At 52.3% G+C, this 15,307-nt stretch overlaps 1 protein-coding gene across 5 annotated transcripts in view; it reads left to right on the top strand.

The window, feature by feature from the left end:
- LOC144773006 (uncharacterized) overlaps positions 1 to 15,307 on the top strand; it is a 2,495,654-nt gene that overhangs the window by 1,895,895 nt on the left and 584,452 nt on the right. For all 5 annotated transcript variants that reach the window (XR_013599895.1, XM_078657750.1, XM_078657753.1 and 2 more), the window contains exon 15: positions 568 to 619. Coding sequence is in view for 4 of the 5 variants with exons in the window: in XM_078657750.1 (XP_078513876.1) it covers positions 568 to 619 (52 nt within the window). In the remaining variant the exon portion in view is untranslated. The remainder of the gene's footprint in view (positions 1 to 567; positions 620 to 15,307) is intronic.

Below are 15,307 nucleotides of genomic sequence, written 5' to 3'. Positions count from 1 at the left end.
AATCAAGTGTGGTGTAGCCAGCTGTAACAAATAGACAGGCAAGCTCTATGCGCAGTCAGTTTTTGGGTTATCAGGGGGTTTAATAAAGGAAATTTTAACACTAAACACAAATCCTTCCCGCTCATTCATACTTCTGGTGTCTTATCACTCCACTATTCCATGCCCTATTCTTTCACAACTCTCATTCAGTCCTTTAACAGCATTTCCATTCCCTGTCTTCCGTTTTTAATGTGCTTCGTGCTCTTACTTTGTAATAACCGTTTGAGGCCCTCGGTTCCTCTTGTTGATCACTTCTGTCGTTTACACAGTTCCTCTAATGCCTTGGAAGCGGTTGATATCTTGAAACCTTCTTTCCATCTCACCTCTTTTTGTTTTTTTCTGTCCCTCACTCTCACTCTCACTCTCTGTGTACACGTTCTTCCTTGGTTCCATGTTTAGGAAACTAAGCTTGATTTGTGCAGACTCTCTTTGTATTTTGTTTCTCTGTATTGTTGCTTCCTGGCTAAATTCTGCAGCTGATGTTTACCTCGAATTTTATTACTGAAACATTCTCATTGTTTTTTTCAGTGCTGCCAAGGACGCTGCCCTGGCAGCAGCAGAAGACGAAATAAAAAAAATGGTAAGATGATTCTGCTTACACTTGAATACCTTAGTGAATTTCCAATCATAATACAGATGCATCAGGAAGTACTAGGACTTTATTAGCAAGCACAGCGCTTTGCATTCTTTACAGTTCTTGGGGCAGACTTACAAGCCCCTTGTGCCATTTTTGTGTCACTTTTCCAATGTTAAAAGTGACGCAAAAGTGGTGCAAGGGATTTGTAAATCTGCCCCCGAGTTTATTAGTCCCCTACCAGTTCTTCCAGTACTTATGTGAGAGATTCCTGGTGCACACTGATTCGTTTATGCTTTTTTTTTTTTTGTAAACACAATTTTTATTGGCAATCAGGTTTGACAAGAGATTAGTACAGTCGGCACAGTGGTGAAGTGTTAAATGACATTCCAGGATGATAACACTTCTCATACATGAAGCTATTTATATATAACAATCCACGAAACAGTTCCCGCCCTGTGTCCCACCCCCCCTGTCAGTGTGCCTTATGTCCTCCCCTAGTGAGCTCATAACCAACAGAAATTCTCCTTCCTGTCAAAAATGAAAAAGGAAAGTAGTCCGTGTCAATGGGGGAACCGATCTCTCAGAACCCCTGTCGTGTATGTGGTAATTGTGTGCTTCGTTGGAAGTGGGGTACCCACTAAAGTATCACTCCTACGGGGCAGCCGCTTCCTCATTTTCACTCAATTCGCTCTCAGGCTTCTGGAGCGCTATCACCAAGGCCTCCCACGCTCTAGCTACCTCCAAGGCCTTGTCGTTGTCTAGGCGCCTGGCCTGTTGCGACCGCAATGCGCTCTCAGCCCTCGCCCATCGCATCAAAGCGGCCCTCCAACGCAAGTAGCTAGGACCCTGGTTGGATTTCCAGTGCATGGTGATCTCTCTTTTGGCTAGAATCAGGCCCAAATCATAAAACTTACTAGTAACACGAGTACGGGGGTGTGAGGGAACCATAAAAATAAGCAAGCGCCGATATCCGCGTCTATCTGCTGGTCCGTGACAGCATTCAGGCAGGCCATCCCCGCCTCCCAGTAACCAGTCAGTTCACCACAGGACCAAAACATGTGTGCGAAATCCGCTCCCGCCGTCCCACATCGAGGACAGAGCGACGAGGCGCCCTCAAAATAGTGCGAAATCTTAACTGGCGTTTGGTACGCACGGTGTAGAGTAAAGAACTGGATCAATTGGAACCTGGCGTTCCTAGTGCCCTTCCACGCGCGTCGCACCAGCTGCGGCCATGTCGACTCAGGAATCGGTCGCCCCACATCACATTCCCACTTGGCTCTCAGCCCATCCATGGGCTGTAGGGCTTCAGTCGACAGTCTCGGGTAGAGGCAGGCATGACCACATATTGGCAGCACTCGGATGTCGGTGGCTCGGTGAGCCCCCCCTTCCAGTGTCTCCGAATACCGGCCACCAGCGTGGCGTGCAGCAGGTAGTCGCCTCTTGGAAGGTCGTAAGCGTCTCGCAGCTCTTGGAATGTGAGCAGCGTACCGTCTTTGTACAGATCACCGAGCACCTGCAAACCGAGCTCCTCCCAGGTTGCCAGCGCAGACCAGTCACCTCCATGCAGGAAGGCCGTGCACATCCCCAGTGGAATCTCAGGGGCATATGGGTGAGCGGTACCTGAGCGCCTATGGCAATGAAGCCAACAGCTACGAAGTGTACGTTCCTCCAGAGTGAGCTGGGTAAGGTCCAGCTTCTGGCCCAGGATTATAAAAGAGATGACGTGTCTGGGAAACAGTCTGCCCTGCATCCCCTCTGGGCCCCGGTACTCTAAAGCCACTGCCTGGGTAAGCCATTGCAGCTGCGCCGCCAGGTAATACCACTCAAAATCCGGGACCGCAAGCCCCCCGTCTGCTCTGGGACGCATCAAAGTGGCCAGCGCAACGCGCCGTCTACCCGATCCCCAGATGAACCCGGAGGTTAGGGAGCGGAGTCTGCTAAAAACCGACGCCGGGATCCATATTGGGAGAGTGCGGAACACATATAACAAGCGGGGAAGTGCTACCATCTTCAGTAACGCCACCCGTCCCGCGACCGACAGAGGGAGTGTCCGCCAGAATCCCATGGAGCCGCGCAGATTCCAGATCGCTCTGTCGATGTTACACTCTAGGAGGGCCAGCGAAGAGTGATAGACACGAGTACCTAGGTAGGGGAGGCAATGGTACTCCCAGCGCAGTTCGCCCTCCGGTTGGGAGTCATCCGTCCTCCGTGTCAGCGGGAAGAGACAGGATTTCCCCCAGTTGACTCGTAGTCCCGAAAGGTGGCCAAAATCTAAGAGCAAGCGTTCGGCTCCACGCAGGGAATCGCCGGTGTCCGCTAAAAACATCAAACAGTCGTCCGCATAGAGGGAGATGTAATGAGTATCACCTCTCAGTGAGAGACCTTCATAAGCTCTGCCCATACGGGCGTGAGCCGCCAGAGGCTCGATAGCGAGCGCGAATAATAGAGGGGATAAGGAGCACCCCTGTCGCGTCCCCAGACCAACCCTGTACACGGCGGAGATGGTAGCACCTGTCTTGACTCGAGCAGTGGCCGCGGCATACAGCAAGGCCGTCCACTTCACAAACCGCTCACCCAGTCCAAAGGCCCCCAGTACCCAGAGCAGGTACGGCCACTCAACGCTGTCAAAGGCCTTCTCAACGTCAATCGAGAGGACAGCGGCATCAGGGAGGCCATCAACATTGCTCCCCATGACCCGAAGCAGCTGACGCACACAAGTGGCGGTGGTGCGCTGGGGAATAAAGTACGCCTGATCGGGGTGCACCAAAGTGCGCATGTGAGCAAGAAGCCGCGTCGCGAGAACCTTGCTCAGGATCTTGTAGTCCGTTGTGAGCATGGATAGCGGGCGGTAGGCCGAGCGAGAGCTGGCATCGCCGCCACGCTTCAGTAAGGGTATCACCAAGGCCTCGCGAGTGGTCGCGGGTAAAGCCCCGGCGTCCCAGGCCTCCTGGTAAACCGCGGAATCAGTACATCCGCGTAGGCTGCATAAAATTCAATCGGTAGACCATCCGCGCCGGGGGTCTTGCGGCGAGCCATGTGCTTAATAGCTACGCGTATCTCCCCTTCGGTGAAATCCCCGCCTAAGCACTCGACATCTCGCTCCTATAAAGGTGTGCATAATATGCCAAGAATTGGGCGTTGATCTCCGATTGAGTCTAAACCAAGTGCCCCTCCGAGGTAGCCAAAGCCACAATCGGAGTGCCTCCAGTCCCAGGATTAGCCAGCCAGGCCAGCAGGGAGCCCACCTTGTCACGTTCAGCTTGAGCTCTAATAAGAAACTCCTTATAGTCAAAGCAGCGGAGCTTCTCCACCTGTGACGCAACTTCTTCTCGCGCAGCTGAAACCACTCCGTGAGCCTCAGGAGACGGGTGACTACATCGCTCCTCCGCGCGCAAGCGATCCTCGCTTAGCGCGACGTCCTGCAGGAGGGTCTTACGGACTCCCGCGGTAGCCGAAATACAGACTCCCCGAATTACCGCCTTAAAGGCGTCCCACTCCAGCGCCCTACTCGATGCCGTGCCCTCATTAGCAGCGAAATAGCCTTCCACCCCAGTTCGCAGCACATCAGCCTTAAACGCCGCGTCCTCCAGCGCCAATGGGTTCAACCGCCACGTCGGGATAGCTCGGCGTTGCCGTGTCCATTGGACCACTACCAAGCAAGGGTTATGATCGGATATCGTTTTAGCCAGGTATTCGCTGTGGCGGACCAAACACTGAGCGTCCGGCGAGCAGAGAATGCTGTCAAGGCGAACATGCAGAGCATGTGGGGGGGAGTAAAAGAAAAAATCCCTCTCAGTAGGGTGTTGAGTACGCCATGCATCGACCAGGCCCCAGCTACTTTGCCACTCTCTCCTACTCTTCGCCAGCCTGTGAGCTGCTGATTGTGCCAGTGGCGGGTGAGACCTGTCTAATTCCACATCTAACACAGAGTTAAAATCCCCCCCTAGTAGGACTGTATTAGCCAGGACTGACGCTAGTTTCCCAGACAATCGTGTGAAAAAGGCAGGCTGCTCCACATTCGGGGCGTAAACACTGCAGAGCGTTACATCCCTCCCATCCAGTCGGCCCTGCACAGCCACAAACCTCCCCTCAGGATCTACCACTGTCATCAAGGGCTGGAAGGGAACCCCTGCTCGCACCCAGATCAAAACTCCCCTTGCAAAGGCCGAGTACACAGTGTAAAACAACTGCCCCCGCCACCTGCGCTGCAGAGCCCGCCCCTCTGTCTGGTCAATATGTGTTTCCTGCAGGAAAGCTACCTGGATCCCCCTGCGAACAAGATAGGCATGCACCTTGTGACGCTTCAGCATGGAATTCAGTCCCCGCACATTCCAGGTTACACACTTCAGCTGAGGTAAGGACCCCATTCACAATAGCAAGTACAGTTCTGAGTAAAGAAAAAACTCCAGGCACACTGACAACACCCCAAAAACCTGAGCCCTAACACCACCCAACAAACCTGTGTCCCACCCATCCCCAGAATGGGCCCCAAACTGTAGAAACCCATCCAAATGCAAAAGTCCCAAGAAGAACAGTCTCTGGTAACTACCAGAGTCTCACAATAGGTGTGAGATAGGGGGGGGGGCTCGGCACCACTTCCAACAGACCGTGAGCTACATATGCCGCCCGACCGGCCTCCGCCAGTATTTCCTAGGAGACCCACATCCCCACCTCGTCAACGGCAAAAGCCTTGAAGCGTACGAGGCAGCCGCCCAACAACTCCCCGCCAGCCCGGGATATATGCCACCTCCCCTAGCACAGATCAGGAACACATCAGCATATACAATACCACTTCGGGGGGGCACTAGGGTCATTCGTCTAGCAAGTCATCTACAGTCCCAGGGGTGACATGGGGTGGCACGGGGCCGCCACCGCCCGAACCCTCCGACGTCCCATCCCCAGAGCCCCTACGGGAGCCCGACTCCATCGCCGATGTCGACTCCACTGTCTTGGAGATGGTAGAGACCGCCCGAAGGGCCTCTTTGCGTTCCAGCTCGGTCTGTGATATGGAGGGGGTCCGAGCATTCGGCGGTCGTCTCCTGGGTCTCCTGTTCCGCCTAGGTCTCGGTGCGGCGCTCCGCGGCTCCCCAGATGTCAGATGAGCATCCGCTCCGGCCCTGTACAGTTCCAGCCAGTCCCACACTTCGTCAGGAGAATTGTAGAAGGAGGATTTGCCCTCCATCATGATCCGCAGGCGGGCCGGGAACAAGAGAGAGTAACGGATACCCTTCTCACGGAGAACCTTCTTAACTGCCAGGAAGGTGGAGCGCAGCCTCTGAACCTCAAGAGAATAATCCGGGTAGATAGAAACACGGGCATTGTCCACTTGATAGGGCCCCAGCGCTCGCGCCTTTTGTAGGATAATATCTCGGTCCCTGTAGTGCAACAGGCGCGCCACCACCGGCCGAGGAGGTCGACCAGCAGCAGGAGGCCTGGCCGGCACTCGGTGGGCGCGCTCCAGGGTGTAAAACAGTGTCAGACTCTCTGGGACCACCACGTCATGCAGCCAGGTTTCAAGATAGCTCAACATGTCAGAGCCTTCAATTTTTTCAGGTAGGCCAACCACGCGTATATTATTGAGGCGATTGCGTCCCTCCGCATCCTCCGCCCTCTGCTCCAGCAAGTGCACCCGTTGTTGCAGCTCACCCAGAGAAGCCTCAGATGCCTTGACCGTGGGTTCCAGTGCGTCCAGCCGAACTTCAGCCTGTTTGACCCGGTCTGCCAGTTTGGCGTGGTCTGCCCGCAGAAGCCCCAAATTCGTGGATACCTGAGCGATGTCGTGGTGCAAGGCCTCTCTGGTGTCAGTGATGGCTTGCAAGATCTGATCCAGTTGCTCTGCGGTAGGCCCGCCGTCGACCCACCGGCTAGAGCAGAGTCCTGACCGCTCACCGATTCCTCCGCAGGGTCAGGAGGAGGTTTCAGGCGCTTCCCCATGGTGGCAGCTGGTCTCAGCCCTCGGTCAGCAGGCGCTGGGTGCTCCCTCAGTCAGATCCACCAGGAGTCTACGCCGCGCTGGCGGGTCAGAACACAATCTTGCAAGCCCAAGGATCACTCCCCTGGTCGCACACATGGCAGCACCGCTGCGAGTCCCCAGGTCCAGCACCTCACTCCCAGCACTGGGCGGGCGTGCCGCGCAGCCCAGGGCAGACGTCGTAAGTAGGCCCCGAGGTCGAGCCGCCCCCTCGGACCCACGAGCAGGAGATAAGGTGTGTGGTAGCAAGTGCGTCCGCCGCAGCGCGGCGACACCAGTGGTAGAGGATTCCGGCCCCAGCCAGGAGGGGTCAATGCCCCTGCACGCCGGTATAGAACTGCACCCAGGATCGGGCCCCGCTAGGGTCTCAGGCACCCCGTCTGGGCCCCAGTTCCCTGCACCAGCAGCAACCGGGAAGGCTCCTCAGGTCTTGGCCGCTTCAGGGGCTCACAGCGCTGACCCCTTAGGCCCCCCGCAGTCGGCAGGGCACACCAGCCCCACAGGTCAATTGCCCAGTGCGAGCAGAGCCCTCTCGTCGAGTCACCGCAGCGCAGGGGAGGATCAGGGCTGCCCACAGTCCCCAGAGCTCAGGCAGGGAGTCCCCCAGGTTCCGTGTCCGGCAGGCCTCCGCAGCCACAGGAGGCGCTCAGTCCCCTCACCTGTGGGCACCTTCGACCGGGCCCTGCTGCAGTTCCACACTAGGGCGGCCCATCCACCGCCGCCATCGATCGGACGTGAAGCTGGAGTCCCGACCCTCGTGGCAGCCGGCGGCCGGCCGGCCCTCACCGCAGGTGGCCACCTGAGTAATTGAGGCCGGGGATGAAGCAGGGCGCACATTCCGCAGAAGATGGCCGGCGCTGTCCGCGAGATCTCGGGTGCGGCGCGTCTCCGCACCGCCGCCGGGTCGGCCTCACTGCCCCAGGCCGATTCTCAATGTCCACGGGTGGGGATGCGGTCAATCCCAATTCATTAGGGCCAGCAGGAGAAAGTAGAGCAGGATAATCGGGGAAGACGGGTACGGAGCCCGGAGCTCACTCGTCCATTTTCGCCGGCGGCCAAGCTGATTCGTTTATGCTTAACTAGAAAAATAGTAACATTTGTTTTCACCTCCATTGTCATTGCTTTTTTCAATTTAGAGACATCTTTATAAAAAAAATACATCACCACCATACTGTTACATAACTTTCTAATGATATAAAGACTCCTATCATGGTAGACCTGTTGAGACCTGAGAATGAATGAAGGAGGATAAGCGCCAAATAACAACCACATAATATCCCACATGTGCTAATCGGTTAGGGTAGAACCTATATCATTTGTTGACTTTGTAAAAGCATACTTGCATCTGTCGTAAATATAAGTATATATGAGATCAAGCTCTATAAATAAAGGACAACTTTATTGGGTTCTAGAAAGAGGTGTGGACTAGGAACTCTACAAAAAAAGTGAGAAAACGAAAGCAAGAACAACTGAACTCTTTTAGTAGGAGACACGGAAGTGGAAGATTTGGCTGATCAAAAATGCTACTAATTACTTTTCTTGGCTTATGTCGGCTGACCTACCAGTTGATACACAGGCTGCATCATTGATTCTGTTCCACAGAATCTTCATCAGTATTCATAAACACTGAACACTTTGAAAACATATGGGATCTCACAACACTTACGGTAAAATGCTTTGTACTGTACATATCTGAAAACAAATAGGTTATCACAACACTTAGGTTATAATGCTTTTTATCAGGGTCCTTGTTAGAAATGGGGTCTCTGGTTGGCTAAGGCTTGCACCAAAGCCAGATAGAGACCACCACTCTAGTCAGGGCAAGGGAGTTAGACGCCAAAGATAACCCCTGCTCATCCCCTTGGCAGCTTGGCACGAGCAGTCAGGCTTATCCCGGTGGCAATGTGTAAAGCGTTTGCGCAACACACACACAGCAACAACATGCTAGGCACACCACAAAAAGGAGCTCCACACAAGGTTATATATAACAAATAGCCTTTGTATTATCATAAAACACATTATGATAGCAATCACATAATATGCACTGTGCCAACTGGCACAGGGCAATATCTACAGGGGATTATATACACATGACAGGGCCACTTGGACCACTGTCACAACCATCACTTTGTAAGAATAGTAAAAGTAAGACATATCATAAACATAGAACACAACCAGTAGTTACTGGAATACACTATACTTAGCATCATCCTGTAACCATAAATCATATCATGCACATTATCCTATCAGGCGAGAAATATATCCTGCGCCAACCTCATAAGCCTAAACATAGTAGCCCATAACCTCCTAAGCATAACTCACATTAGGGGCATAACTCACAGCATAAACCACTGTAGAGAATAAACTCAAATATAACACAGTATGCAAAAACCTCATAATCCTAAAACCACATCTAGAGGCATAAATCAGGGTGCGTAAATCATACTATATTAATTACGTTTCCTAGCACCACATAAATCACATTGTGGCCTGGCGCCCTATTAACCTAACAGTCCCCCGGGCCAACTGGCCATCTCAAAGGGGCTCAAATGCCCTATGTCCCATAGTCAGGGCTAGCTGCCAGTGCAGCAGAGGTCAAGAGTGCCCAATTGCGTTGACCTAAATGTTGCAGCTGGCACTAAGTGCTGCGCAGCGGTGAACGTATGGGGCAAAGGAGTGCGCCTCACTCCTAACTCAACAGATATATCCCCAAAGAAAGAATAGCCTAAACGTTGCAGCTGCCCACTACTTGCTGGGCAGCTGTGCCTATCAAATGAAGGCCTGGGCTCTCAATGTGCCCTCTGAATCAATGTGCAAAAGGCTGCAGCTGCCCGCCCTGGTGCAGTGCATTTGACAATCATGGGAAGGGGCCCTGGCACGACTATGCCCTCAGGGCCCCACTGGGGCTCTCTCAACAAAGTGTCCCTAAAATGTGGCAGCTGCCCTCTAGGAAGCGGGCAGCTGTAAATCAAAATAGGGGCCCAGCATACAGTGCCCTCTGGCCCCCACGGGGCTTCTCAATAAACTTGGCCCCCATCGTGGAGCACACTGGTGCTTTAAACAAGACATGAACCCTCGTTGGAGCGGCCCGCGATGGCGGGTCTGCTCAGAGAATAGGCCGTGACCTGGAGAACAGAACGGGCCCATCTGGGCCCTTTCAGTACAAAGGCCGACAACGTAGGAGCGGCCCCCTATCAGGTGGGGGCCGCTCAGGAAATAGGCATGCAGTCCACTCACCAGGACTTGTTCTGCAGCATGCGGATCTCTCATCAGACATGAGAGCCTCGCTGACGTCAAACCGGGCCTCTCCTTACTTCACCTGGGCTCTCAACTGGGACCCGGGACTTTGCTGGTGCCTGAGAGGCTCCGGATGGATCTAGGGCGGGGCATCCCATCACTCATGGGAGCACCGCGATGCATTTTCTGTCTTCTGGGCTGCCTTTCCCCTTCCTTCAGCTACGGGGGAAAGTGGGAATGGAACCCGCGAGGCTCCGGGAGTTCCACCCTGTGTCAGGCAGCTTCGCCTGACTTCCGGGTCGCGTCAAGAGTGGCCCGGAGAGGAATTCTTCAGCGGCTCGGGCCGCGGTGGCGAAACACGGGGTGGGCTTCCCCTAAAACTAACCTATAGGCGGCCATACGGGGCGGGCACCCACCGATTAAATATAAAAATAAGCGAGGTGGGCACCCGCTCGGGACGCATCCATAAAGAGGGGTAGGCTCCCACTAAGCTTCTCAATACGGCGCGGGCACCTGCTTTCCTGGTACCACGGGGGAATCCCTACGATGGGGATTCCCTCACCGAGGGCTGCAGCTCAGCGCTGTGCAGCCCCCAGGCTCTCCTCCTTTGGGGAGAGTAAAAGAAATAGAGCACAGCACTCCCAGGGCACCCAAAAATGCAGCACAAGTCCTTTTAAGGTCTTGGAATAAAAAGCAAAGCAGAAGGGTCCCAAAAAGGTCTTCCAGGGGCAAGGCAGGGCCCAGGGAGGCAAGCCCTCATGGCACCCCCCCTTGGCCCCAGCAGCAGCACGCCCCAACAGGAACAGCACACCAAGACTGAACATTTTCATGGGGTCACAGCCCCTATATTTATATCACATTTCCCTTTGTGTCACAGCACAGGGCATGGGGATACCAGTCAGAACTGGTTTAGGGGGGATATGGAGCACTTTGTTTTGCCAAGCTCCTATCCCCTTTGCTTATTGAGCAGCATTTAGTCATACAATTTCATACATACCAGACTTGACAACACTGCTCCTCTCATAACAGGAATTACTACTGACACACACTGAACATGGAATCCCCAATGCGTTCCGATGGGAGGGCAGGCCAACCTTGCAAATGTAACACAGAGAGCGCACACACTTTACACTGGGCCACAGTGCTAAAGTGCCCAGAGGCCTAAAACCACTACTACCATGTCAGAGCTTAAAGCAAAAAGTTCAGGGGTGAACCTGCCAAAAAGGGCCAAGTCGAACAGTCTATTACAACAAAAGGCCACCCATATTATCTTATAATGTGAGGATCAGTAAAAACCACAGCGTGAAGAAATAAAACTGTTGTAGTAATATACATAATGTCTCAAATACCATGATCCATGCCCTGCCCTTAACACCCTCTCACCACCCCTCCAGAATAAGCACTACACAAGCATCTGTGGGTAAACTGCATCCCCTACACCAAGGGTTCCGTTCTACAACCAGAATTACATTTTAGAATGACAACCTTTTGCGACTCGCCTAGCTTAAATGGACATGCGTTGGTGTTTTTTTATGTAACTAAAGCATCATGTGGAGGTGCATTATCATTTAAGCACAGCACATTTTCCATTGAAATTCCCACCAAATCGGCACAATCATAAGTTTTTACTGATGAAACGATATTCAGAACAAATGGTAATGTGTGGAAATCTGTTTTCAGTCAATATTAATCATTTCTCTTCCAGGGGATACTCTTCAATAGTCATAAGCACTGAATAGTCCCGCCCAAGTGCGGGATCTGGAGCAATAGCCAATAATATGCATATATCTACATATATATACAGAAATACCCACATATATTGATAATATGCATATACATATGCAGCCTGAAAACACACCAAAGGCTCCAAAACTGCCATAATTGCATGTATCTTTTAAATTTGACAAAATAAAGACACATAAGTCATCATAAACATATGATATAAATATAAAAAAAACTCCCTTGAGTTTGCTTTGAAACACACAACCTTTATTTTCAAAGGTAAAAAGGCAGGATCTTAGAGGCAGAATTAGCCTAGACAGGCTGCATAGAAAACAATTGGAAAACATGGTGCCGTGCCTTTCAAGTTCAAGTTCAAGAATTTATATAGCGCACTACTCACCCAGAGTTGCACCTACTTTGCCTGGGACAGTTGGGGCGCTCAATTGTACCTGCGTCAGGCATACCGAGGGCCGACTCAGGGCCACACTCGGACTCAGATAGGCTTCCCGGAGGGCGACGATTTTGGCCGCCATCTTTGGGGAAAAGCACGGTTAGCGCTCTAGCGGTCGGGCGAATTACGGCCCGGGCGCTATAAAATGAAGTCTATTTTCCGTCCGCGCAGCGGGCGGGCGCAGCGGGCACGCCGATGGCGCTGGAGGCGCGCCAGAGGCAAGCCCCTCTGGGCCCGTCCGGGCCAGACCGGACCTAGGGCCAGCCATTATGTCCGTGGCTCCTCCGGTACCCATGAGACTCTCGAGGGAGGAACTCTTGGCGCTACGGCATTATGGGGACCTGGGGTGCCATCAGCGGGTCTGGACTAACCCCCCATTCTGTCGTTGCCAAGTCTGCCCTGACCCTATCCCTGGGGAGACAAACGGCAAGAAGGCTGGTCGAGTATTGAAGATGGCGTTACTCAACTGCAGATCTCTGCCAAAGCATGCGGTAGAGATTAATCTGCTGATTGAAGAATGTAACCTCGACTTGCTCTTCCTTACGGAGACATGGCTATCTTCCAATACAGATTTTGACATTATCTCTGCACTTCCAAGCGGCTTTAACATCCAGCATCAGAATAGAGACAAAGGGAAGGGCGGGGGTCTCGCTATAATTTACAAAGATTCCCTGACCTGTAGACTTGAGGAAGGCGGAATTTTAGACTCAGAAAGTGCATGCTTTAGTATCCAGCTTACACCTACTTATTCCCTCTCAGGATTCCTCATCTATCGCCCGCCGGGAAGTCTAAAACGTTTCTCAGACTCCCTACTAGAAGCTACCTTAGCAGCAGCAGCCCGGGCCTCCAACGTTCTGGTTCTTGGAGACCTGAACCTGCATTTTGACGATCTCAATGATAAACTAGCTGCCGATCTAATTTCAAACCTCAAAACCTTTGAACTTGATCTTGTAAACAAGGAAGCTACCCATAACAAAGGCCACTTGTTGGACCCTATCTTTTCAAACAACTCCCAGCTTGTAGTCAAACCCCCTCTGCCCCTACCATGGTCGGACCATTTTGTAGTGCCTTTCTCCTGGGAAATCCATCCTGAAAAGATCAGGGCCTCTCGTCCCCGTATACTTCAAAGAGCCTGGCCGAGGCTGTCGGTGGAAAGCCTGAAAACTGCCCTTGAACAATCGATTCCCTCTGCAGAATCCGATGTCTTGCAAGCAGATATAAACTTCCACAATTGGCTTACTAATTCCCTGGACACGGTTTTGCCCCTTAAATTGATTACAAAAAAGAGCAGTACTTTTAAATCCCCCTGGTTCACGACCGAATTAAGAGATCTCAGAAAAGCTTGTAAAGAATCGGAGCGTATGTGGAGGAAAGACTGGGCACTCAATAGCAAAACCTCCTACCAGGCTGCCCTGAGACTCTATAAAGCCGCACGGCAGAAATCCAAGGCAGACTTCTTTGAGGAGAAAATTAGACTGTCAGCTAACTCCTCCAGGGAAACGTTCAAAATCGTCAATCAGCTTCTTAAAATCCCATCCCCAACAACCGCACATAATGACCCCGAACTAAGATGCGACCAGCTAGCAGAGTTCTTTGACGGAAAAATACAGAAAATCCTCGATAGCCTCCCTCAATCGCCTGCTACACTATCTACTGAAGCCCCTCTCCCCGTTTCTACTAGCCCCCAACTCGAGGCGTTCAGCTGTATTACCAGGGAAGACTTTTGCAACACTCTATCTAATATAAAAAGTGGCTCTCCTTCTGACCCAGTCCCGATGCATATCCTTAAACAAATTATGAGCACAATCGCCCCTATGGCCACAGAGTTGTTAAACACCTCATTTACCACGGGCACAGTTCCCCCGAGCTGGAAACAGGCCAAAATCAAAACGTTTCTAAAGAAACCGGGATTAGACACCTCCGATTTGGCCAATTTTCGCCCAATCTCCTTGCTACCAGGACTGGGCAAAGTGGCCGAAAAGGTGGTGAATAGGCAGCTCTCAGAGTTCTTGGAGACTAATGGCCTATTGAGCGATTCCCAAACGGGTTTTTGCCCAGGTCAGGGCACTGACACCGCCCTCATAGCGGTGACGGAAGAGGCAAGATGCATCTTAGATTCAGGGGGATCAGCTGCCCTGATCCTCCTGGATCTAAGCGCTGCATTCGACACCGTTGACCACGTAACCTTGGTCCAACGTCTTGCCAAATTAGGCATCACAGGGTCAGCCCTCAGATGGCTGGAATCTTTACTGGACAAATGATCCTTTAGGATATGGGAAAATGGATCTATGTCCAAATCCACTTCCCTTCAGTGTGGGGTTCCTCAGGGCTCCTCCCTGAGCCCCACATTGTTTAATGTTTATATGGCCCCGTTAGAGGAGGTAGTAGCCCCCTTCGGGATCAAATCCATCAGCTACGCAGACGACACACAACTTGTCGTCTCGCTGTCGCAACAAGGGGGATGCCCAGATGACCTCCCGAGATGCCTAACTGCAATTTCCTCCTGGATGACCGACTCAAAGCTCAAACTGAATGGAGCTAAGACTGAGATCATGGTCCTGGGTCACCAATTTACATCCCTGCCCTCTGAGCTTTGGCCTTCTTGCATGGGTGAATTACCCCCACCCAAGGAGAAAATTAAAAGCCTCGGGGTCTGGTTTGAACCCCAATTAACATTCAAGACCCATGCGCAGAAAGTTGCAGGAGGTTGTTTTGGCTTGCTACGGGCAGTACGGAAGGTCCTCCCCCTCTTGCCTTTTCAATCGAGAAAGCCACTAATCCAGGGCCTAATTTTGTCCAGACTGGATTATGGCAACGCTCTCCTCCTGGCCGCGTCTCAGGCTTCTATTAATATCCTGCAGCGAGTACAGAACGCTGCAGCCAGGTTGCTTATGGGGGCGCCTAGACGGGCTTCAGCCAAACCATTGTTAAAAGCCCTTCACTGGCTCCCAATTCAGGAGCGAATTACCTTTAAGTCACTCTGCATCGCTCACAAAACACTGCAGGGTAAAGGCCCACCGGCCTTGAGAGGTTTGATTCGCCCCTACAAATCGGCTCGGGCCCTTCGGTCCGACGGAGAAAATCTGGCCATCACACCAAGAGTGAGGAAAGCCCGCACCGGAGGCCGCCGGTTCTCGTTGAATGCGGCAAAAAAGTGGAACGCACTTCCCAGGGATCTCCGGATGGAATCCTCCTACCTGAAATTTAGAAAAGCACTTAAAACCTTTCTCTTCCCTAATACTTCTTAAAACCTTTCCCTTCTTGAGTTTTCTGTTATTAGTTTACCAGCGCTGGGACGCTTCAGGGCAGC

Source organism: Lissotriton helveticus, chromosome 8 (genome assembly GCF_964261635.1).
Source record: "Lissotriton helveticus chromosome 8, aLisHel1.1, whole genome shotgun sequence".
Taxonomy (NCBI): domain Eukaryota; kingdom Metazoa; phylum Chordata; class Amphibia; order Caudata; family Salamandridae; genus Lissotriton; species Lissotriton helveticus.
The sequence above is the reverse complement of the archived record's forward strand: the minus strand, read 5'-3'. Positions and strand labels throughout refer to the sequence as shown.